Consider the following 26,038-nt stretch of genomic DNA (forward strand, 5'->3'; position numbering starts at 1 on the left):
TTGGCTCAGTGGATAGAGTGTCGGCCTGCACGCTGAGGGGTCCCAGGTTCAATTCCAATCAAGGGCATGTACCTTGGTTGCTGGCATGTCTCCAGTGGAGGAATGTGCAGGAGGCAGCTGATCGATGTTTCTCTCTCATCGATGTTTCTGACTATCTCTCTCCCTTCCTCTCTATAAAAAAATCAATAAAATATATATTTTTAAAAAGAATTTTGACAATATGGCAAAATTATTTGTCATGAGCTACAATATAGTTCTTGAAAATATGACTTGATATTGGACAGAATTTTTATTGCAAGTAAGACAGCTGTAGGAGTTAACGAGGGTTTGGGGCCTAAAGGCAATTGTGGCCTATTCAAGACAACTGGTACTAATCAAAAGGTATTGACCTTCTTAAGGATGGTGACAGGCTCACACCAATAGACTTGTCACTGATGTCCCACTAGGATTTATAAAATAAAAACTGTTCTCCAGTAGAGTGTCTTTAAAACTAAGTATATTATTAGAAGCCAAGTGCTCAATGTATTGAAATGCAGACATTTCCAATTTTTTGACATAGAATTCTAGCAAGTCCTTGATACTATCCCAAGCTCAGTGGTTCTTACTGGGACAATGAATCCCAGGAAAAGAAGTTTCATGTTGTACCTTTGTATGCAGCGCAGAAGGAACTCATGAAACTTGAAAGGTTGGTCCCAAACTTGCCAAATCACACATGAATGATGAGAATGGAATTGGAGCAGCTACATGTCGATGCAGTGACTGCTAACACTGTCGTCTCTCAGGTGTGACAGTAGTAAAGAGTGCAGTTGAGGCTTACCAGTACACAGAAACTGAGTTGATACATTCTGAAATTGCATTTTTTTTATGTAGTGTCATATTCGTATTGCTGAATTGATAGAATAATCCTAGAGCCTTATAATATATATTTGTGTTTCCTCTGAACCATGTTTCAGAACCAGGCAGGGTAAGGAAGAGGGTATCTTAATATGTCCATAATTTAATTAGGTTACAATATTGTAAATTAAATTAAAGCAGCAGTTTGTGATTACCTACTTTATAAACAACCTGCTCATCCCTCATATAAGAATATACCCAGAGCCATAAAAAAAAGTCAGCTAAAAAATTAGTTCCTGAGAATTTATTAAACTTTCATCTAAGTAAGGGGTATTGAGACAGAGCATGTGATTTTTGTCATTCTTAATTGGAAGTACAGTCACACCAATAATATTTTATCATTAATTACATAATTTTGGTCCAGGGGATCCCATTTTTAACAATGCTTTCTGAAGGAAGTGTGACTTGCAAAAGAGTCAGGTTACTTTAAGGTTTCTGGCTTGTTCCACACTGCTTACTCCATGTGTTAGACATAGTGATAATACTTTGCTGCCTGGAGATGTTTTCTTTGCAATTTTGATTTTTCCTTGAGAATGTTAAATCTGTGCCACCAGAGGGCACTATTGCCCTTGAAAGGAGTCAGGGCAGTGTGCTGTTCTCATTTATGTTTGTTTTCATGTTTCCTATGCTGCGGTATAGAGCTTCTTATGTTTGGTGGCCCCAAACTCTCACCTTCTTCTTTTAAAGGAAGGATATTGTTTTCAAATAAAGGTATTTAGCTTAGATTGTTGAGATACCTACTAACCTAATGTACTAAGTGATAGTATGTTTGATATGTTAAAAATCTTGATTAGGGAAGGGATAATTGGTCTAAGTCAATAAATGATAATAAAGATAAGAAAATTGAATGGAAATATTTTTAAATTATTGATCATTTCCCCATTGTGTAATCACTGTCCCAGTTTTTGTGCATCATGGAACCAACCTGGACTGTGAAGAGAAAGACTGGGTCTTCTCAATGAATCTCAACATCTGCAGCATATACCTGATGATCAAGGCATTTCTTCCCAAAGTTAGACGATCCTCTAGGACAGTGATAGGCAAACTGCAGCTCAGGAGCCACATGCAGCTCTTTGGCCCCTTGAGTGTGGCTCGGCATTAGAACCACTTCTCCAAAATAGACTTGCCCAGGCTGAAAACCGACTTCTGTGCATGGGCCACGAAGTTTCAATCCCACTGTACCTGCACACCCGCACGTTGTATTTTGTGGAAGAGCCACATTCAAGGATCCAAAGAACCATATGTGGCTTGTGGTTTGCCGACCACTGCTCTAGGAGCAGTACCACTGGATAAGTACGTCTCCTCACAGGCATCTAGAAAGAACGTAGGTGCTAAAGAGTGATAATAGCTGACATAATGAGTAACCTGTACTGAACATTTATATCAAGGAACTTGATATAAATCAACTCACCCAGTTCATCCATTCAAGGAATATTAAGCACTTTCTACATGTCAGGCTCCATTCTAGGTGCAGAAGAGAACAAGTTCTTCTGTAAGGGACATCCCACTTTTTTGAGGGCTCAGGAGGCAGGCTAATATATAATCAAATAAACATACACCACATGGGTGGTTGTAAGTGCTATGAAGAAAGAGAACTGAGGCCCACTTAGGTTCTGGGGAGAGGGCTCCATGAAGAGGGACAGCAAGGAGGCACACTGGCTAGAACTGTCTGATGAGTGGGCACCAGCTTACCACATCCACCATGCAGAGATTAAACAGGAGGCTGTGGAACTTGCCCAAGGTCACATAACTGGCAAGTTGTTAGAACCAGGATAGGAACCCTGAAAGTTAGTCCCCTTCTTGAATTTCAGTATCTAGGCACACGCCCTCAAGATGGATGTACCCCACTACTTTTCTGGACTCTGAGTATTCTCTCAGCAGTCCTGTTTTTAGCTAGGCCACAGAGGTACCAGAGAGGTCAGAGACGTTGCATGCTAAGAGACAGTGATCTTCCTGTGTCTGCTACCCTTGAATTCTCCAGCCTTCACAACTCATCAGCATTCTTAATTTTATTTTACAATCATTAAGTACCTTTTGATAGAAAGCACCACACTAGCTGCTCTGGGGAGAGGGAGGTATAAATATGAAAAGCATTGACTTGAATAAGCTTATAAGTCAATAGTCACAGACAGCACAGGCTCAGACAATGGAAGGGATTGACTGAGTACAGAACCAGCCCAGGTCAGGATTGTGAGCTGAACCCTCGAGAAAAGCAGAAGAGCCCTTCTCTCCGCCCACCTAGTTTAGATGACCAGCCCAGGTCTGGAGAGAGCTTTTCAGTGACAAGGCAAAGCTGGTATTTTACTCTGAATATTCAGTCTGATGGCAGGAAGCATCCAGATAGACTATAAAGGAAAATCAGAACAATTAACTTAGTAACAAAGGAATTTTTAAAATCTACTTGTTGAGAGCCTAGAATGTATCTTTGGTTGGATCCACGGAATATTGAACTAGAAAACTTTTTAAAGTATATAAATTGCATGTTTTGTTTATTTTCAGTTTAAGATAGTCTGTTACTTGGAACTTGAATGTGTTTTTCGAAGGCTTCCTGTCAGTGTCAGGTGTGGGAGAGAAGCAGAGGCTCTGGTAAAGGGGAAAGCTTATGGAACAGTGGGCAAGGTGGTCACACTGTATAGAACTCATTTGTAAAACCAGCCTGCTGTTGGGAAAGCTTTACAAATAACCCTGTTAACCAAGGATAGAAAGAGGAGACCACAAAGACACGGATATGAAGGGCAGAGAACTGAAAGTGCTGAACCAGCTCCCACAAATACAGCTGAAGTTCCGGAGAGGTATCTCTGTTATGGGTGGGTTGCCAATGAGAACCCCAACCTGGGGCCCCAGAAGAGAGCACCAGAACTGAGAAAGGTGCCCACAAAACATCTGGCTGTGATAGGCAGCAGGGTTGCTATCTGCCAGGGGGAGATGGCTGGAAATGCAGGCACCTTCGAAAAGGGCCAATGCACAAAATTTCTAGGGCAGCAAGTCACCTTGGGCTCCAACAGAGGGAGGGCAAAGTTGGCTGGAGCTGTGTGAGCAGAAGCCATAGTTGGGGGCTCTGAGATTAGAGCTCAGAAGACAGGCACCCTGGTTTCCTATGCTGAGTCAAACTGCACTCATACTTCAGGGGACATCTTTCTCAGGCAGACTTTTGCTTTCCAGGTGGTTTTTGCCTGGGGGGCAGAGGATTTCCACCCTATTGGAAAATCCCTTGACTCAAGCTATAAAGACTGAAAATATCATCAGCCTCCAGGCAGAAGTAATTGCCCCACCTTGTTGGAAAACCTCTCACATAACCTGTGATGATTCTTTGAGCCTCCTCAGACTGAATTCAATCAGTCCCCAGGCAGAGGAAGGTTTCTGGAGGCTTTGAGTCTTAGCCTGATCTAATAAGTTAGAAACAACATTTGACAATATCCTGTGCTACAGATTGGAAGGCATAGCAATTCTACTTAATACACAGACACAAACCCAAACAGGCAGCTAAAATGGGAGAAAAAGAAGCAATCCCCAAATTAAAGAACAAGAGAGTTCTCCATAAGAAGAGCTAAATTAAATGAAGAGAAGAAATTTATCAGATACAATAGTTTAGAACAATGATATCATAGATGCTCAACAGCATGAGACAAGATATAGTAATTGTGAAGAATGACAGCACTAATATAGAACAGAGTGGAAGAAATACCCAGCAGATTAGGGGAAGCCAAGGATCAAATCAGTGAATTAGAAGATAAGGTAGAAAAAAATTAGAGAACTGAAAAACAAACAAACACACAAACAATAATTTAAAAAACAGAAGACAGCTTAAAGAGCTGTAGGACAACCTAAAAGGTAATATTTGCATAATAGATGGGCAAGAAATATTCCAACAAAATGGACAACCTAGACAAAATTAATATATAACTAGAAAAATACAATCTTCCAAAACTATCAGGAAGAATAAAAATATCTGAATAGACTGATAACTATTGATGAAATTGAAGCAGTAATTTAAAAAAAAAAAAAAACTTCCAACAAATAAAAGCCCTAGTCAGGATGCTTCACAGGGGACTTTTATCAAACATTCAAAGAAAAAATTAACCAATCCTCCTCAGACTATTCCAAAAAAATTCATACTCAATGGGAAAAAACTAAAACCATTTACCTTAAGAATAGGAACAAGACAGGGATGACCACTCTCACCATTCCTGTTGAGTTGATAAAGTATTGGAAGTACTAGTCATAGCCATCAGAAAAGAAGAAAAAAATACAAGGCATACAAATTGGAAAGGAAGAAATAAAACTGTCATTATTCTCAGATGACATGATATTGTACATAGAAATATGTTGTTTATTATATTCCACAAAGGAGTGGGATCATGTGATATTTACCTTCCTATGGCTTATTTCACTTAATATAATGCTCTCCAGTTCCAGCCATGCTATTGAAAATGGTAAGAATTCCTTCTTTCTTTACAGCAGCATATTATTCCACTGTGTAGATGTACAACTGCTTTATAGGCCACTCATCTATTGATGGGCACTTAGGCTGTTTCCAAATCTTAGTTATTATAAATTGTGCTGCTATAAACATAGGGGCACATACAAACTTTCTGATTTGTGTTTCTGTTTTATTGGGATATATCCCTAAAAGTGGGATTACTAGGTCAATAGAAGTTCCATTTTTAACTTTTTGAGGAAACTCCATACTGTTTTCCACAGTGGCTGCACCAGTCTGAATTCCCACCAGTGCATAAGGGTTCCTTTTCCTCCACATCCTCTCCAGCACTTGTTGTTTGTTGATTTGTTGATGATAGCCATTCGGACAGGTATGAGATGGTACCTCATTGTCATTTTGATTTGCATTTTTTGGATTATTAGTAACTTTGAGCATGTTTTCATATTTCTCTTGGCCTTCTATATGTCCTCTTGCAAAAAGTGCCTATGTATGTCCTTTGCCCATTTTTTGGTTGGATTGTTTATATTCCTTTTGTTAAGTTGTATAAGTTCCCTGTAAAAGTTGGAGATTAAACCCTTATCGAAGATAACATTCGCAAATATGTTCTCTCATGCTGTGGGCTTTCTTGTTGTCTTGCTGATGGTTTCTTTTGCTGTGCAGAAGCTTTTTATTTTGCTATAGTCCTATCTGTTTATTTTCTCCTTAGTTTCCATTGCCCTAGGAGTTGTGTGGGTAAAGATATTGCTACAACATATGTCTGTTATTTTTCAAGGAAGAGGCAGAAAGAGACATCGAGGCACAGAACCTGCATAATGTGATCAGGAGACAGGAATTTAGGAAGAAGGGCAAAAGTGGTGCAGCTAAGAGCGAAAATGGTCACAAGGCTACGTGTAGAAGGCTTTGCATCCAGGCTAGGCAGTGTGTGTTTTATCCAGCAGCAATGAAGGGTTTAACTAGGGGAGAGAGAAAAGCTGATTTGCATTTCAGTAAGGTCTCTGACATGCCTTGCTATACTGGACACAGCAATCCTGGTATTCATTACTTAAATGCCAACCATTTGAATGGGCTCTGGGAAAGCTCAAACTGCACCTCTGAGAAGTGCCACACAGCATCCCGCTCTTATCAGAGAGTGTGGTCCAAGCCAGTGAGGCTACTGCATGCTGCTGTCCCTGAAAGACAGGGCCTCCACCTCATTGTCAGCTCCATCTACAGCAAATGACCTTAATGGCAACTAGGGTGGTTACAGAGTGCATCACACAGAAACTGCTCCCCATTCCTGCTCTAACACCAATGGCTTCATTACACCAGGATAGAGTCCTATCAGCTCACCCAGCCTCCAGGGCCCGCCTAGCTCTTCCTTTTGCTCCAGCTCTTCTCACTAAGTTGCAGCCACAGGAGCCTCCCTGCTTCTGTCTGGTGTGCCACACTCAGCTCCAGGACCTTTGCACCCGCCCTTCCCCTGGCCTGGAGCATTCTGCCCCTCCTTCTCACAGCACTGGTTCCTTCTAATCCTTCAGGGCTCAGCTTCATCACTTCCACAAAGAGGTCCTCCCTCATTCAGGTGAGTCACTCTCTTATTCTTTATCTTAAACTTGTTAATTTTCCTCTGCGCTCCTTTGACAATCTGTAGTCATTTAACCTGTTACTGTGTTTAACTGTTTCTTGCCCATCTCCCTTAAAACCATGTAGGGCACCACGAAGGCAGGGATATGGACTATCTTGTTCACCTTCAAGTCACATATACTTAGAACATACCCTGGCACATAATAAGCATTTGATAATTATTTTTTGATTAAATGGATGATGCAAAAATAATATCCAGGGTGGAGAACTGCTGAGAATAACTCATTGTAATTACTGCCCCAATGTTCATTATAGATGTACCCAAGAAACAGGAAAACGAGAGAGGGTGTGATACAATATCTTACAATGTTATCATCCTATATAATCACACTCTTGCACAAGATAGCCATCCCCATGAGGTTAAAGATGGCTTCCCCCACGTGGTCACAAGATGGCCACCACAAGATGGACAGTTGGGGGTGACCAGGAATGCAGGGGAGGGAGGGCAGTTAGGGATGACAAGGCCAGCAGGGGAGGGCAGTTGGGGGTTACTGGACCAGCAGGGGAGGGCACTTGGTGGCAATTGGGCCAGCAGAGGAGCTTTAGGCATCAATCAGGCTGGCTGAGGAATGGTTAGGGGGTGATCAGGCTGGCAGGCAGGTGAGAGGTTGAGAGCCAGCAATCCCAAATTGTTAAGGGTATCTGACTGCTGGTTTGGGATCGGGCCTAAACTGGCAGTTGGACATCCTCCAAGGGGTCGCAGATTGGAGAGGGTGCAGGCTGGGCTGAGAGGGACACCCCCCCCACACACACACACACAGAGTGCACAAATTTTGTGTACCTGGCCTCTAGTTTCACCTTTAGAATGAAAGTGGTGAAAATTCCTGCCTCCCAAGTTGCTTGTTAGTTTTAAAATAGAAAGGACTGTAGAGGTAGCACAGGCAGGGACATTTTGAAGCTTAGCATTTTGCCGGAGCAGGGGTGGAGGGTCACTGTACTCAAACTTTCACCTTACTGTCAATCTTCCTCTTGTTCTCTGTAATCACATTGTCTAATACAACCCAAATTACAAAGATTTGAGGAAACTTGTTACTACATAGTTTTCTTCAAAGCTTGATTCATGATTGCTTTATTTTTCCAAAGCCAGTAACTTGCTCTACTAACAAGGCAAAAGAGTCGAAATGCCTAGCAATCTATTTCCCACCTTTCTTTAAAAAATAAAAGGTACACCTTTTATTTATTCATTTTTTATTGATTGTTGCTTTCTTTTTTCCATTACATTTTATTGGGGTGACATTAGTTAACACAAACATATAGGTTTAACGTGTGGATTACTAAGTTGGTGCACGTTTTAGTAATGACCGGTTAAGAACTCACCGTCAGCTGGTGTGGGAAAGGCTTTTCTCCAGGCGCCAAGTGGGAGGTACTACTTTTGAACATCAGTCTCAGTTCAAGGTTTCCAGAAACTCAATGCCAAATCTTCTAGCCAGAGATGTCCTCGCAAGTTCCTATAGGTAAAAACATTTTGGAAATCAGTGAGCTCCTGCATTTTCCATTCTAACTTAGCCATGATGTCCAGATGCAGCCAGGCAGACCAAGAGATGACCAAAGACCCCAGATCACCTCTGCAAAGTCAGAAGCACTGCTTGGAGTTCAGAAAAGCAGGTCCCGACAGCATTAATGTGCTGGAAAATTATTTCCTTGTTGGAACCTCAGCATCCTCATCTATAAGCTGAGGCCATTGGAATGGATTTCCTATATATCTCTTTAGAACTAACCTCCAGTGTCCTGTATTGAACATTCATCCAAGTGAAAGCACTGTGTCTGAAGATTCTCCTTGGCTTTCTGTTTTATTAATGTTTCAGTTTGTATTTTAAGAAAAGAATGTCTCTAGTTCGCCTGGAGCCTGTGGACAGCTACGGACGATGGGGGAGAATGTGTTAGGTTGGGGGAGGCCAGGTCCTGGCCCATTGATCTAGTTTCGGCAAGTAACCAGTGGTGAGGCTTGATTAATCGCTTTGCTGGTCTGAGAGCTATTTTCCTTCACTGTAAAGTAAGTCATGGGACACACAAGGATGGTTAACCTTAGTTGCCCCTAGACAGAGATTTGTTAGCTGGAGACCAGTTTTAGGTTTCCACTGTACCCTTATACCGTTTGTACCCTGTGAGTTTTACACACACACTTGTACCACCTTTTCATTAAGCAAATACATGTTTAAAAAATCTGTAACCTAGAGGGCTGACATATTTCCTTCCATAAGCAAAACCTGCTGTTGTATTCCTAGCCCACAATCTACGCTTTGGAGGGTTTATAGTGCCCCTTCATTTATCACCGTCATGATTTTACGAACAAAACAAATCTTGCTCTACAGAAAACTAAGTAAAATGACAAAGAAAGCATCCCATTCTGATGCAGGTCGTTAACAGGCATGAGGAGGCCCAAAGCTGTTCCCCAGGTTGGAGCACTCATTCCACAGCTGGCAGCACCGAGCACAGTGACTCGGCCATGCAACCGCGCCTTCTTAATTGGGAGTGCTCTCGCAGGGCAGCCAGGATGTGCCTGGTGAAGGAATGCTGCCGCCACAGAGACAACCAGGCTTCCAGACAGAATTTTCACTATCACATGGAAATTAAGTAAGTCATGGGACACACAAGGATGGTTAACAGAGACAACCAGGCTTCCAGACAGAATTTTCACTATCACATGGAAATTGGTTCAGTTAATATAACAAATTCCACCCCCAATTTCATTTAATAGGAAATGCCTACTATTTGGAACCTTGCACTAATGCCTGGTGATTTCCCACAGGGTTTTGAGCTGCATATTGTGGGAAAATGTAAGATATGTATTATATGTGTCATGTGTGTGTGTATATGTCATATGTGTGTGTGTATATCTTTGAGATTTGAAACCGGAGTGCCAGAGGCATGCTGGTTGTTCACAATCAGCAATAGCAAATGGATGTGCAGGATTCCAGGGATAAGTTTTTGTTTTGTTTTTTTGTTTCTTATTGATTTTTAGAGAAAAGGGAAGGAAGAGAGATAGATAGAAATATTGATGACAGAGGAACATCACTGATCAGCTGCCTCCTACATGCCCCACACTGGGGATTGTGTCCACACCCAGGCACGTGCCTTTACCTGAATTAAACAGACGACCTCCTGGATCCTGGGATGATGCTCAACCACTGAGCTACACTGGGAGGACAAAGTTTTGTTTTATCACGTGATGTAAGCAGCAAGAAACTGTCTCAGAGAGGTTGGGCACCCCCTGTGGTCACACAGCCAGCAGGGGACAAGCAGGAACTACAATGCTTTCAATAGGTATGATGGCTCCAAAGAACTTCCCATTTCTGGCAGGTGAACATGTGACCTTTCCAGGTTGGGAAGAGAAGCTGGGTGGCTGTTAAAGGTAGGGTCTTCCCCAAAAAAGCAACCATAGAAACAGTGTGCAGTGGAGGTTTTATCGGGTCGTTCATGATTTCTGAACTGTGTCATCTGAATCTTTACCCTTTTTAACAAGTATGAGATGCAGAGAAAGACTGTCGCTATAGACCTTGCTCTCCGAATGCACCAGTGAGGCAATCATTTTGCAGCGCTGGCAGCTGTACTTAGGGCTTCGTGATATACCCCATCTTTGACCCACCAAGGACTGTGAGGAGTGCCAGATGCTCTGCAGAGCCGGACACGGGGGCTGCTCTTCCGTGGGAATGACTAAGCAGCTCTGACTATTTCAATGAACCTCTTGAGTGAAATAACCACCTTCTCAAAAACAGATACAGAATGGGAAGAAGAGATACTGCCATCCAGGTAAGGACCCTGTCTGGGCCCAGGCCAGGTGTGTTGAAGGTATGCTCAGTGAGCACAGTGATATCCTGGGCCCTGCCAGGACCCCAGTGGGTTTGACACTGCAGTTCCTGGTGCAGCAGGATAAAGAGATGGGGCAAATAGCCATACACAGGTCGTGGTCAGTGCCTATCCCAGCATGAAGATGTCCTAATGCTAACCTGTCCTGACCGTTCTGGGTGGCAGGTCTAACCCAGTGACAGACCTACTGTGTGTCAGTGTGTGCCTATGGAGGCACTGTGAAGGTGGGAACAGACTGAGAGGTGGGCTTGTGTGCAGTGGGGCGAAGCTGGGGCAGGTGGGAGAAGCTGAGGGGGGAGAAAGAAGCTGGGGCGGTTGGGAAAAGCTGAGGGAGGAGAAAGAAGCTGGGGCTGGTGGGAGAAGCTGGGGCAGGAGGGAGGCCTGGGCCACCACACAAACCTCCCTCCCTCACCCCCCAAGCCCCTGTAGCAGGAATCCGGTTTCCTCCAGGGAACAAGACTGCACACTGGGGGCTGGAAAGGAAAGATGGCCTCTGAGAGAACAGAGCACACCTCTGCCCAGGTGCCCCACTTTCCCAGGCTCACTGAGCAGGTGCATCCGCAGATGCAGGCCCGATGGCCTTCCCCCGGGTCCGGTAGCAGATCCACCACCTGGTGCCTCAGTGCCCAAGACAAGTGGTGCAGAACCAGCCTCCCCTCCCCAGCACATGGGACCCACACAGACATCACTCCTGTGGACAGACAGCTTCACTCCCGAGGGGCCACCGAGCCATGGCTTCTAACAAACGGGAGAAAGAAACTCAGCGGGGCGCCTGGAGTGAGATCTTCATCCCTCCACCCGCACTGGCGGTGGGAGCTCCCCTGGGGCTCTGCTTACCTGCAGGGCCCGCAGGGCAGGCGGTCACAGCCACACCCAGGAGCCTCCGGCCTGGAGCAAAAGGAGCACAGGGACAACATGGCGGCACCACGGCCACCAGCCTCTGGGACCAGAGCGCTCCGCTCCCCGGCTCCTGCCCAGGAAGTCAAGAGCACGGGCCCAGGGCCTCAGACCACATGCCCTGTGCGTCAGACCACGTGCCCCCTGAGACAGCACGCGTGCCCCATGCGTCAGAGCGCATGCCCCGCGTATCAGTGTGCACATCCTGTGCGTCAGAGCACGTGCCCCATGCGTCAGAGCACGTGCCCCAGCGTGGCCAGCGTGTGCCCTGGACGTCAGGAGCGCATGCCCAGCTCCAGGCGGCCTCCCCACACACCCGGCTGCTAGAGCGGAACAGAGGCCGCTTCTGCAGGACCTCTCTCCAGGCAACAAACCAGAGAGACTAGAGAAAGGCGGTTAGCGGGAGCGCTCAAGGTCAGGCGCCATGAGAAATGGTGGAAATGGCGGTGTGGTGAGGCGGGCTTGAGCCAGTCTGGTGGACAAGTCAAGGGCTAGGGGAGAGAAACAGCGGAAGAGGGCCATGCAGCCTGTGACAAGTCTTCATGGCTGAAAATTCGCGCCTAGAAAAGGGTATTTTGAGGGGTAGGTGCACCCACTCTGGGTGCTGTTGTACCGAGATTCGGCAGCAGGGAGCCTGGTCCGATGCAATTAACAAGAGAGCCTCTTCCATGTTAACATGGGCCCTGACCCACTCAGGCAGACAGCAGAGAGCTCAAACGTCAACAAGCCCAGGGGTTTTATATGGGTGGTGATGTCACTGCTCTGGATGACCCTGATTGGTTGGGTGAGGGCTAGGGTCCAGTTACACAAAATGGAGGATAGCTCTGCCCTGCCCTCTCAGGTGCCTGCCCTCACACATCTGCCAAAGTTAGATGGAAAGCTGGTCAAACCCCACACGGACAAGGACCAGGCCGTCCAGGTTTCACGTCCTCAGTAAATGGGAGCGTGGTTCTTACCGAGGAGATGGGCTTGTCAGCCTCAGCCCCCGGGGAACACAGGGGCCGGTGTGCACTCACCTGTCATCCAGCTCGGTCCCCATCTGCCCGCCAGGCTCCCAGAGGTCCCCCAGCCATCACTCGCTGGCTTTAGCAGGTGCTGGGACTTGGGGTGGCATCTGAAGGGTTTAACAGGGACCTGCCCAGCTGGCCTTGTGCTGCGGGAAGACCAGAGCGGGTTAAGCAGAGGCCACAGTGAGGAAGTGGGTCGTAGGCTCAGGGCCTCTGGTCAGTGGGGATTCGGATTCAGCAAAGGCTGCAGACCATGGCTCCCATGGCTGGGCGTGGGCGCTGGGCGGTGGTAGGGCCCCTGCTGCCGCCCTCGTGGCTGTGGCTGGGCACTTCACTGCTGGGCTCTGTGGGTCGCATGTATGACGGGAGGAGTCTGGCAGACGTGGCTGTGGCCAGCGATGTAGCCCCTTTCTCCAGCTCACGACCGGATTCCATAGATACTCCTCTCCCGGATGGAGGTGTGGAGGTAGAAGGTGGGTAGGGCCGGCTCCTTCCTTCCTGTGTCTGGAACCCAGGCATCCATGGAGCCTGCCCTGCAGGGAGAAGCCAGCAGACCCCCGTGGTGACAGGATGTCTGATGGTGAGCACAGGACCCTGGCTCCCTGAGATCTGGCAGCAGTGTTTGGGGCCCTGTTGGAAAAAATAGAAGGGGGTCGGAGAGAGTGGGCTGCCTGGTGCTGTAGGGACAGGCATACACCATCTTTGACACGCTTTCTTCTTGTGGATCCGAGGAAGGTAGGGCGGAAGAAGGAGCAGAGTTCGCAGAAAGAGCACATTTTCTTGGGTGGCTGGGGCCTGGAGGGAAAGCCTTAAATGTATGGTAAATGAAGTCTGATTTTTGTGGGGTGTGTCTCTTGTTAAGTGCAGGCACTGTTTTGCAACATAATCTTCAGTGTTGCCACAAGCTTACAAGAATCATCCAAAATGTTATCTAATGACATTCCGAGGACTTTAGGCAACAATATTACGTATTAATAGCATCTAGTTAGATCTAGGTTCTCAGGATTTAACTAGATGCTATTAAAAAAAATGAAGTTCATTAGATCATTTCCCATCCCACTGTGGTATCCACATTTTAACACATTGCTCATTCTTGTCACCAAAACATACTTATGTCCCTTATACTATTGAATATTAATAATTTCTGCTTCCAGGATTTTTTTAGGTGACCTTTCTCTCCTATCCTTTTAATAAAGGAGAACATTTCCTCTGGTCCTTTGGGGAGGGCGGGAGAAAACAACTATTTGATTGAAGGGTTTGTAAATGTTTGTACATTTTGTAACTATTGTATACATCTTTTTCTCTTTGATTTTTTCTATTCTTCTCCAAAATGTGTACAGTAATTGAAAAATGTATTCACTCTTCACCCAGTTGCCATGCCAAGGGCATTTGTAGGTTTCCTTTCCTCCTGACAACATTTGACTGTGTTGAGGAAATTCTGTATGGAACCCCAGACTGGGCCACACCTGCGTGCTGGGAAAGGGAGTGGATGGGCTGCAGGGCAGGGAGGGCCAGTGTAATGACCAACTGCCTTCTCAGCAAGGTGGGCACACGGAGGGAACTCTGCCGTGATTGGTCCGTCGTAACCAAGGTGACCACAGAATGTGTTCTGGTTGGCTGGGGCCAGCTAGGAGCCAGGCCTTCAGTTGAGAAGCAGCTGTGGCAGGCGGTGGAGCTTTGGCTGTGCTCTCTTCTTGCAGTGGCTGTGGTTCTCAGCAGTTGCTGATCGGCATACCTTTTAGCTGAGTGAGACTGTAGCTGTCCTCACAGACTGGTCATCTCAGTGGAGGCGGCAGCAGCTGACAGCTGTGTGGGGGTGCGGGGGGGAGGGGGGAAGCAGGGGCGTGGTTTGCCATTTGGGGGTAAGAGGGTGGGTTGGGGGGACTGTTGAGCGAAGGCAGTACCAGCAGCTAGGAGTAGAGGTTCCTCATGGGGAACAAACTCACCTGCCGCTGCCTGAAGCCCGACGCCAGCCCCAAAGTGGGCCGGAACTTTGAGTGGGTGAATCCACACCCTGAGTCTTATGTCTGTGAGGTGACTCAAGCTGGCCAGACATATAAGAACCCGGATTTTGTGTTCTGCAAATGCCACCCTGTGGTGCGCCTCAGTGACCTGCAAATTCCCACAGGTAAGGAGGTGGCAGGTGTTCACTGCTGTCCGTTACCCCGCTGGCCTCTGCTGACCGCAGGATCCTCTAGATGAGCACCACCTCAGACTCCTTCCTGCCTTCTTTCTGGCATCCCGAGCCTTCATTTCCCCTGTCATGTCTGGCCGGTTTCTCTCCCTGTTTACTACCCAGATGTCCAGTTCCTCCTCCTATCCCCAGCTCAGCCCAAGACACTCCAGTTGTCCCTTCCTGTTCATGGTTCTGTTTAACGTCTCCTGGGGCTCCAGGAAGAATTTGGGGTATATGTTCTCCTTTTTCTCATGGAAAACTTTAACATCCCGACTGCAGTTTCCATCCCATCTCCCTATCCTTATCCAGCACTGTGGTACTTAGTGTAGGAATCAGGTAGGGCCCAGTGACAACCCTTGCTCCCTCCTGTTAAGATAGTTGATATTCTGGACAGTTCAGCTGCAAAGATTGCAGGGTTTGTTATGTAAACTCAAAATCAATATCTGACATAGAACCTATATAGTGTCCTTGCATAGGCTGTTTTCAGTTGCCTGAATAGAAGCTGTTTACTACTTCCAACTGTAATTTGAACACAGAAGGAAATTGTGGGAGAGGGAACTCAAAATTTCTCAAATGACATGAATAGTTATTTGTTTGGTTTTTACATTTAGGAGGATCCAGGGAGTTCTGATTACTTTACCATGTCCACGGTGACACAAATTTCCCTCAGTCTTACTTCAGGGACCTAACAGACTTTCTTGCCATATTGCTTGTTCTAAAGGAGGGGTGGGTTGTTCACAAGAGTGTTGGTCAAAAGTTTCCAGAGAGAACACGTACATGTAGACTTTAATTTGTAACATGAAGTCTTGGCAGTTAAGATGCAAAATTGTGCACAAGAATGTTTATCTTCATCGTCTCCCCTACTGCCAGTAGATTCCTGTTTAACTGTAAGAATGTTGAGGTAAAAGTGCTAAAGACCAGATGCCTGAAGAGGAGCTTGGGGAGTGGAGAAGTGGGAGGAGAGAGGGAGAAGAGAGGAGATATGCTACCTGGTTCAAAATAATTCTGGGTAACAATGTAGCTAATGAAGAGTGATTTGTGAAGTAGAAAACATACATTTACAAAGATGGTAAAGCCTCTTTGGCCTTTTTTTTTCATTTAAATGTCAGAGATTATTTCATTATTTTATAGTGAAAACACATCATAGCTCTTATTCTATTTAAACTCTAGTTGAGCTTTTAATTTTTTTAAAAAAATAGAACATTTAAGCCTAGGGATAGTGGATATGTCTTTGTAACTGAAAACTACTCCCTGTTCAGAATATTAAAATGGTGTGAAAAAAGTGAATAAATTATGTGAATTAATGAATTGTACCTTTAGACACAAAACAAGTGAGAACCTGTGGAAATTTCTGTTCACTCTGTTTGGTGCTGTAAGGTGTGCTTCTGTCTGAGTGATTTTATAAACCAGTTAGTAGATGAGTAGTGTTGGATGAGAGACCAAAAAGGACCTTTATATAGTTCTTTTAAGATTTACAACTCACTCCCATGCATAGCCCATTTGGTCCTTCTAACTTCAAACAAGTCCTGTGTGTATTCTCCTTCTATTGCTAATGAAAAAACAGAGACTTAGAGATGTGAACCAACTGTGTAACCAGCTGCTAAACAGAATTGGGTGACATGTAGATGATAGATGTGCCAAATTCAATTTGGTGATGCATGCAAAGCTCTTTAGAATGCAGCCTATATATTATAAACTCTCCACAAAGTGAGTCTATTTAACTTGCTCTAGTCTTGATTATTTCCATTTGAAATTATTGTATACAACTCAGAAGCAACAATTACCACTCCATCCATGTCTAAAACAACAACAAACTGATGAACAGAATTGATCCAGAGACATAAAAATATGAAACAGCTGATGAACCTCAGAGGGAAGGCTGGAGTGGGTGGATGGGTGGATGGGTGGGAATAGATCAAGCAAAGAACTTGTGTGCGTATATATATATGCATAACTCATGGACACAGACAGTAGGGTGGTGAAGACCTAAGGGTGGCCTAGAAGGTGACAATTGTGGAAAATAGGGGACATCTGTAATACTTTGAACAATAAAGATTGAAAAAAAATCACTTTGATGAAAGTATAAAAAGTCACTGTCATGAAAGGTTCCCTGTAGATTAAAACATTGATACTATTTTTTTAAATGTGCCACTATGAATAGCCCCAAGTAAGCCAGAGCTAACTAAATAAGTTCATTTTGTGAATGGAGTTAGAATTAGACTATGGTAAAGAACAATTCCAAATACAGCTCATGTGATTTGGGCATATTTGATATATTAGCAGGTATTTGACAATAATTGGCCACAGTTTAACTTGGTTCTTCACACTGTTTCTGAAATGTGCTAATATTAGCACGAAAGAGACTGACTGTTTCTAATTGATAAGTACATAATTCATAGATTATTTATGTCCAAGTTAAAAAAAAAAGTCTAAGACATGGCCTGGTTTTACTACACATGTATAGCAAAATTCTGCAATTTTGAATTTTCCCAGTAGAGTTTTTATATTGTTACCTTTACTAAAATTAAAATTGGCTTATTATCATTACTTAAAATCTTCTCAATAGTAAGTGATACAATATAAGTTTTATATTGTTCCTTTACTAAAATTAAAATTGGCTTATTACCATTACTTAAAAATTCTTCTCAATAGTAAGTGATACAAATTGATGTATAGCTATTTTTTTAATTATGAATTTTCCTACTCAACAAAATTGTATGCCTTTTTCTGGGCTTCAGGTTTAATCCCTTCTGTCCATCCAAGAGCTGGCACAATTTTCCTCAAGAAAAGTCAAATGATTGGTAAGTCAAGATAGGATTTAGGTCACAGATTTTTGTTTGAACAAATAAAAAAATTTCAGTTGTTTATATATGAAGATTGAATCTATGATCTTACATAGTGCTCAAGCAAATGCTATCTCACATTAGAATTTGAAGCTATTCAAACTCTCTCACTCTAGGTAATGCTGCCAGACTACATCAGAGGAACAGAGCCCTATGGGTTCCCCAGAAGCTTAGCAGGAGCATGTGCAACTATGTCAATTTCCTTTGTCCTGTTTGATTTAGGATAAAAACCCAGAACTGGAGGATTTTAATGCTTTTGCTTGCCTGCTTATCTCCTTAACGTTATGTTCAATTGAGTTTACTTGCTTAAAAGGCACACTGATCAAGTCTTTCAGTTGATTGTGACAGCAAAAGTACAGGCAGGGAAGGGTCCATTTTATTTGAATCCTTGCAGCTCAATAAAAAGTGGGGGTTTTAACATGCATTTTCATGGCATGTGTGTATGACTGTCTGGAGCTGATCATTTCGGTTAGGATTGCTATATTTCTCAGTTTCTTCCTGAGCCATGGGCTGCTCACCTGTAAAGAGAGGGTGAGAGAGTAAAGGATATGCTATCCTGTGCCCCTCTCTGCAGTCCTGAGTAGTGTGTGCCTCCAGTTTTGTATGTTAGTAATCTTTCAGGTAATCAGTAACTTCTGTTTTTTCTATGGCATTTGTATCAGTATTGATCAGTTCATTCTTTTTATTCTTAGTGGGAGGAAAGAGAAAGAACAACTATTTCTACCATGTAAGTAAATAGTTGAAAAGTTATGTAAGAAGTCAGTAATTTGAATTAAAAATTGTCTGCCATAATTGTTAAAAATCTATTATAAACCCAGTATCATTAGCATGAACCTTTTTTGGAAGATTTTCCTAATCACTTCTGTCATCTTAATTAACAAGTTTACATATTCAGGAAAGTTTTTTGCTCAGTAATAGACATTTTTTAAAAGGGGTTCTGATCTTGAAGTAAAATGTCAGTAACATGATTGTGGTATAAAAATCTGCCTTAATTTTTTGCCTTAACTTTTAATTTTTTTAAAACAAAATTAACAGCAATATAATAGCTAAGGCAATTTTTTTGTTATTTATTGAATTATTGTCATAGCAGCTGAAAGCTTAGCTTTCTCCCTCCGGTGTGGTCTTATTTCCCTCCTCCTGTCCTCCCAACATGTATCATGGTTTTTAGTAAATCAGAATCAGTGTTTCTGTTATCATGACTATGCAAATATTTGTTACTGTTGAGCCATCTAGTTCTCTGGCCATTCCTTTTTCTTGTATACCCTTCATTCTTTTTTTTTTTTTTCAATGTTTTTATTTATTGATTTTTGAGAGGGAGGGAAGATAGAAATATTCAGAGAAATATCAATTGGCTGCCTCCTGCACACCCCCTACTGGGGATTGAGCCTGCAACCTGGACATGTACCCTTTCTGGAAGTCAAACTGGCAACCCCTTTGTTCCTGGGTCAAGGCTCAACCACACTGGCTGGGCACCCTCTCAAAGATTTTAAACTCTACCACAGAAGGAAACTGGGATCTGACCAACAGGCAAACCATGAGTGGTTCTTCGCTGTAGGAGTGTTCACATCCTGCAAGCACCTCTGGTGGTGAGATAGGTATGACCTCATCCCCACAGCCTACTGGTTTCAAAGACCTAGAAGGAGGGACATCCATTTACTTATGCCACAGCCTTTTTGCCAGAGGACCCCACAATCCTACATCATCCCCATTTTACAGTGGAGTAAAACAAGGCTCAGATTCATAAAGGGATGTGCTCAAGATCACTTAGATCATAAGAGGTGGGTTGAGGTAGAATCCAGGTTGCTTGACTCCAAAAACATTGGGTTGTGGGTACGGAAAGTCCCTAGGGTCAATGGCAGGGTTGTGCCTGCATGAGCTGGAACTGTCCATGAGATGAACCCCTCAGAAGTGGCCTGGGTTGCGAGCTGCCCTCCACATCTGTAGCATGGAATCCCGACAGGCCATGTAGGGTCAATGTTTGTTGAGGAACCAATGTCTGGGAATGATGTTCCCACTGGGATTATACAGTTCTCTCTGGGTAGACCCAAGAGATTGCGCAGGGCCAGGTTGCCAGACAGAATCTTCTCATAGAACTCCACTCCAACCTGGGAATAGGCTGCGGACATGGAAGCTGTGCGCGGTCCAGCCAGGCTTCCAGGGCGTGAGTGAGAGAGTCTGTGGAGAAGGCATAAGCCACAAAGCTTACCACTGCTGCCACCAGGTTGAAGGCAACTCTTAAGTTCAAGAGGCCTCCATAGAGCCCCAGGGCATGCTTGGCACTTACGCTCAGTGTCCAAGTTCCTGCCAGACAAGCTGGGACCGGCAGGGTCTGCAGCGCAGCTGTACTGCTCTCCAGGCACACCACCTCCCTGGCCAAGGCAAGCTTCTGGGCATCATGGGACAGGGTCAGGGCACCTTCTGGGCTTTTCCACTCTACTCTTTGCGCGTGTACAATCACAGGGTGGTCAGTTTTGGTCACTGAGTCACCCAGGAAGCTGGTGGGGATGCCCACCACGGCCCCAGCAGGGAGTCTTGGGAAGCCAGCACTCACCAGCAGGAAGGTGAAAGCGGTGAAGGCCTTGTACCCATGGTCCGATGGGATGCCAATGTCCTGTAGCACCTCTTGGAAAAGTCTCTGAAGCTTTGGGGAGAGCAGGGCTGGTTGACCCTGAGGCTAGTACTATAGCCATAGAACCACAGGATCTGGGCCCCAACACACGAACCCATCAACAGGCCTGTCCTATGTCTCTGCACAAATGCTGCGGCCCGCTACAGGGGACCGGCCACGGGTGCTGCTACTGCTACAAACCTCCTCCGCCTCCACCTCCGCAGCCTAGGACGCTGCCCCCTTCATTCTTTTGATCAAAAAAAATGTATATGCACTCTCCATGATTATGCTGGTGTTTATTAACTTACTAGAGGCCCTGTGCATGAGATTCATGCACTGGTGGGGGGTGTGGCCTGTGGGCATAGGCCCACTGGGAGAGAGGCCAAGCAGTGCTCCCCCTGTGGGAGTCACTGACACCAGGGAGCAGCTCCTGCATTGAGCATCTGTTCCCTGGTGGTCAGTGCACATCATAGCAACCAGTCATTCCACCATTCCCTCATTTTGCTATTAGTCTTTTATTATATAGGATAGTTCATTTAAAAAATTTTAAAGAACCTACAGAAGTGAATAATTTTTGTCAGAACCTGTTTTCAAACTTATGACCATTTTGGTCCAAGCATTGCTGACAAAACAAAGCAATGGAATTGCAAATGTCACGAATGAATTATTTTAATTGATAATTGTGTGCCCTCAATTTGTCACCTATTGCCGTTTTTATATCTTCCCATTAAAAAAAAAGAAGAAGAAGTTTAGTCAGAGTTTAGAATAAGTTTTCTTTGTTCAAAGCATAGGCTGGCTTTACCTATTATTTTGAATCAATTAAACCTGAAAAGGAGTGAAAATTGAGTTACCAGCTGTTAAAATGTGTATTCATTTTTGGCACCCCTATATTACTGAAATTTCAGCACTTCTACAGTTCTCCGGGATAATACAAACCTCTCTTTCTCATCAAAATGATCTCACATAGCCAAATTCAGAAAGTAGGCTGGCCTTTCTGATTTCAGAAATAACTGCTTAATATCTAACAATCTAGTAATTTGGCAGAGAAAGATGATTATTGGGCAAAAATTCTACATTTATGCTACATTAACATAATACCTAGTAAGTTTTCATTTGTATGTGTGTGGAATTAGTTTTTTAGTGTAATCACTTGTTCTATTTTTTTTCCTGAACATGCTGTGACATTTGTCACAGGCCTGTCAAAAATATTTTCCACATATTAAACACATTTGTTCTATTTCTTATTGGAAGCCATCTCCCTAGCATTTTGTTATCCTCTTCTACTATACACTTGTTCTCCAAAGGTCTGTTCTGTGCCTGCTTTTAAGCATATTTCTTTGAAGTCATCTGGGATCTCACACACACTGGTGTTGGATCCCAATTTCTTAAGTCAGTGATTTTCAAACTTTTTCATCTCATGGCATGCATAAACTAATGACTAAAATTCTGTGACACATCAAAAGAATATATTTTTTTTTACCAATTTAAAAAAGTGTAATTGTGATTCATTCACTTTTGATGTCTGTTGTGGTATTGGCTGTTGTCATTTTGTTATTTGACAATGTAAGGGAAAAGGTCAGTGCCCCTGACCAAATAGATATTGCATTTTGTAAATATTCTTGCCACACACCAGTGTGCTGGGTGGAATACTGGTTAAAAAATCACTTTGTTTATGTTTTCCTCTGCATTGTTATTCTCCTTTGTTTCACTGAATATCTTTTTTCCTGGGAAAGGACACATGGACAGAAATTGTAGCCTCTCTGAAATGCCTCCTACTTAATAGAGCAGAGAATTATAAGTTGAAATAAATTTTTGCAGTTCTAAAGACATTTCTATTTTCTCATTACATTGTTGCTCTGAAATATATTGGTAATGTATGATATGTTGTATATTTGCAACTTTAGTAATTTCCCCCACCCTTTCTTCTCTGAAAATATTTAGAAGCTTACCTATTCCTGGGATTCTGAAATTTCATGTTATGTTTTGGTATGCATCTTTTCATTGTATTGTGGCCATCAAGACTTCAGGTCTTATCTACTTTCAGGAGATATTTTTGTTTCTTTTATAAATTCTTTATTCCTTCTTTTTACTAATATTCCCATTAGTCAGAAGTTGGAACTCTTAGACCAGTATTTCTGGACAAATCTCTAAATATTTCCCCCTCTTATTTCCCATTTTGTCTTTTTCTGCTTCCTGGAGATTTCCTTGAGTTTGTTTGCCAAGACTTTCTTTTTCTTTCATTTTTTCTTTTTTAGTTTTTATTGATTTCAAAGAGGAATGGAGAATAAGAGAGAGATAGAAACATCAATGATAAGAGATAATCATTGACCGACTGCTTCCTGCACGACCCCTACTAGGGATCAAGCCCACAACCTGGGCATGTGCCCTTAACTGTAATCAAACCTGGGACCCTTCAGTCTGCAGGCTGGTGCTCTATCCACTGAGGCAAACTGGCTAGGGCTACCAACACTTTATAATTCTGCTCTATCTAGTTTTTAATTGATAGTGTTTACTTATGTCCTGTTATTTTTATAGCATTTCATTCTTTTACCACTGTAATATTTGCTTTTGTAAAGTTTATTTATTTGTTTGTTTGTTTACTAGAGGCATGGTGTATGAATTTGTGCATGGGTGGGGTCTTGGTGATCAGGACCAAACGAGGGGGGGGGGGTGTCTGCAGGGGAGAGGAACCGTGGGAAGTTGGCTAGCCGGCCCCCCTTTATTTCCAGCAGCAAGCAAGGCACGACGGCTAAGGAACAGCATTTTCATGAGGAATCAGGCCCCCTCCTCGCTCTTGTCTGGGTTCGGGGTGCAAGTGAACCAGATTCCGGGCTGTCAGGGCCCCAGCAACAAGGTCTGGGGCAGTGCACATCCTAGGTACCGGCCGGTCATCCAGTCATTCCAGTCATTAGGCTTTTATAGAGAGAGAATTTTAATACTGACTTGAGGATAGTTTTTTTTATTGGTTTTTGGAGAAAGTAGAAGGATGGGAGGTAGTAATCAGGAGAGAGATAGAGAGAAATACCTATGTGAGAGACACATCCACTGACTGCCTCTCAAATGCTCCCCAAACAGGAGAAGGGAGTGAACTCATAACCCAGGTACTTGCCCTTGACTAGAATCAAACCCCGAAATTTTTGGTGTGAAGGACAATGCTCTAACTACTGAATATCACTGGCCAAAGGATTTTTTTTTTTTTTTTGCTTTTGAATTTTATCACATTAATTTTTCTTTTTATGCTACAGTTTTATTTTATACTAGAGGCCCAGCGCATAAAATTCATGCACGGGTATGGTCACTAGGTCTGGCCTGTGATCAGGGCCATCTTTCCCAGCTGCCCGCAGCCAGCCCTGCCCCCTGCTGCCACCCACCCCCAGTTCCCCATTCGCCATCAAGTGATCGTTGCTTGACGGCTGTGGGAAGGGACCGAGAAGTGGTCAGTGCTCCTCATAGTGACTGGTCCAGCAGTTGTTCTGGTCATTTTGCCATTAGGGTCAACTTGCATTTTACCCTTTTATTATATAGGATAGAGGCCTGGTGCATGGGTGGGGCCGGCTGGCCTGCCCTGAAGGGGGTCTCAGATCGGGGTGGGGGAATGGGCAACAATTTGAGTTGGGGCAGGGGCACGGTGAGGGTCCCCACTGGGGGAGGGGCTAGCCTGGGCAAGGGGCCACCTGGGGTTTTTAGGAAGGCTACACCCCCGATCAGGGTGGGGGTCCCCGCTGGGAGCAGAGCCAGCATGAATGAGAGGTCTGGGGCAGTTTATAGGCTGACCATATTTCTGATCAGAGTTGGGGTCCCCGCTGGGGATGAGGCTGGCCTGGGTGAGGGGCCTGAGGTGGTTTGCAGGCCAGCCATGACCCCAGTTGGGATGGGGGTCCCCGCTGGAGGTGGGGGTCCTGGGGTGGTTTGCAGGCCAGCCTCAACCCCAATGGGGGTGGGGGTCCCTGCTTGGGGAGGGGCTGGCCTGGGCAAGAGGCTGCGGGTAGTTTGTAGGCTGGCCATGCCTCCAATCAGTGTGGGGGTCCCCACTGGGGGCAGGGCCGGCCTAGGCAAGGGTCCATGGGGAGTTTGCAAGCCGACCAAACCCAGGCTTTGCCAGAACAGACATGCAGAAAACGTCTGGTCTAATTAGCACATTACCCTTTTTTTTAGTATAAATAGGACAACTGATTTACTGATACCACAGATTCTAAATTGTTCTATGAAAATAAGTAAGAAACATGATGTTCTTAGCATGTAGATTTTAAGAAAAGCTTTCAGTTTGCTTTTTGTTTATGAGTTCAGTTTTTTTTTTTTAATTAAATTCACTGAGGTGAGATTGATTAAAATCCTTATTTAGGATTCAAGTGTACCTATCTATGATACATGATGGCTACATTGCATTGTATGTCTACCACCTAAAGTCAAATAATCTTCCCTTACCATACATTTGGCCCTCTTTACCCTTTACTTACCCCATACCCCTTCCCTCTGGTAACCACCGTACTGTTGTCTATGTCTGAGTTTTAGTTTTATATCCCACATAGCTTTTTTTGTCTGACTTACTTCACTTAGCATATAATATTCCATGTTGTGACAAATAGCAGTACTTCCTCATTTATGGCTGAGTAGTATTCATACACACACACACACACACACACACATACACACACCACATCATCTTTATCCAAATATTTACTGAAGGACACTTTATTTTCATGTTTGGCCATCAGGAATAATGCTACAATGAACATGTATCTTTACAAATGTTTTTTCCTGATAGATAACCGGAAGAGGGTTTGCTGGATCATATGGTAATTCTATTCTTGTTTTTGTGAGGTAATTCCATACACTTTTCCATAGTGGCTGTACAGTTTATGCTCCTACCACCAGTGAATATGGGTTCCTTTTTCTCCACAACCTCTCTAATACTTGTTATTATCTGCCTTCTTGATGGTAACCATTCTGCTTTGGTCTGTCTTCCTTGTTGGCTTCCTTCGGAATTGTGCTGGTCTGTGGCTGTCTTTTTATGTCTAACTAGAGGCCCGGTGCACAAATTTTGTGCACGTGGGGAGGGGCCCTCAGCCCAGCCTTGGGCCCTCTCACAGTCCAAGAGCCCTTGAGGGATGTCCGACTGCTGGCTTAGGCCCACTTCCATGGAGTAGGTCTAATCCGGCAGTCAGATATCCTTAGCGCTGCTGTGGAGGTGGGAGAGGCTCCCGCCACTGCTGCTGCATTCAACAGCCATGAGCCCGGCTTCTGGCTGAGCAGTGCTCCCCCTGAGGGAGTGCACTGACCACCAAGGGGAAGCTCCTGTGTTGAGCACCTTCCCCCTGGTGGTCAGTGTGTGTCTGGTCATCCCACCATCAGGCTGAAAACAGTGCTCTGACATCCCCCGAGGGGTCCCCAAGGGGGCTCAGGTCAGGCCAAGGGACCCCACCGATGCATGATCAGGGTCAGGGAGAGACATGGGAGATTGAGCAGCTGGAGAAGGACTGCGGGAAGGCTCCAGGATGTGTCTGGTCCATCTAACTCAGTCCTGATCAGCTAAACCCCAGCAGCAAGTTAACCTACCATTCGGAGCATCTGCCCCCCGGTGGTGGTGCATATCATAGAGACTGGTCAACCAGTCAACTCTCTGCCCCCTGGCTGTCAGTGCATGTCATAGTGAGCAGTTGAACAGACTTAGCATACCATTAGCATAATATATTTTGATTGGTTGAACAGTCAGTTGAACGACCAGAGACACTTAGCATATTAGGC

The 26,038-nt window shown here is 44.4% G+C and overlaps 1 protein-coding gene and 1 pseudogene across 2 annotated transcripts in view; one reads left to right on the forward strand and one right to left on the reverse strand.

Moving 5' to 3' along the window:
• Window positions 1-14,595: 14,595 nt before the first annotated feature.
• Window positions 14,596-26,038, forward strand: part of LOC311620892 (cyclin-Y-like protein 1) — a gene marked incomplete at both ends in the record, with an annotated part of 33,089 nt that continues 21,646 nt past the window's right edge. The window contains 2 exons of the mRNA XM_084880607.1: window positions 14,596-14,794; window positions 18,378-18,412. Of these exons, the coding sequence (XP_084736733.1) occupies window positions 14,596-14,794; window positions 18,378-18,412 (234 nt within the window). The remainder of the gene's footprint in view (window positions 14,795-18,377; window positions 18,413-26,038) is intronic.
• On the reverse strand, window positions 19,588-24,755 carry LOC311612435 (transmembrane protein 177-like; annotated as a pseudogene). The gene is made up of 2 exons: window positions 24,751-24,755; window positions 19,588-20,533 (listed from the first exon to the last, which is right to left on the reverse strand). The product of its transcript is annotated as a transmembrane protein 177-like (transcript).

This window comes from Pipistrellus hanaki (genome assembly GCF_964339955.1).
Source record: "Pipistrellus hanaki genome assembly, chromosome: 1".
Taxonomy (NCBI): Eukaryota; Metazoa; Chordata; class Mammalia; order Chiroptera; family Vespertilionidae; genus Pipistrellus; species Pipistrellus hanaki.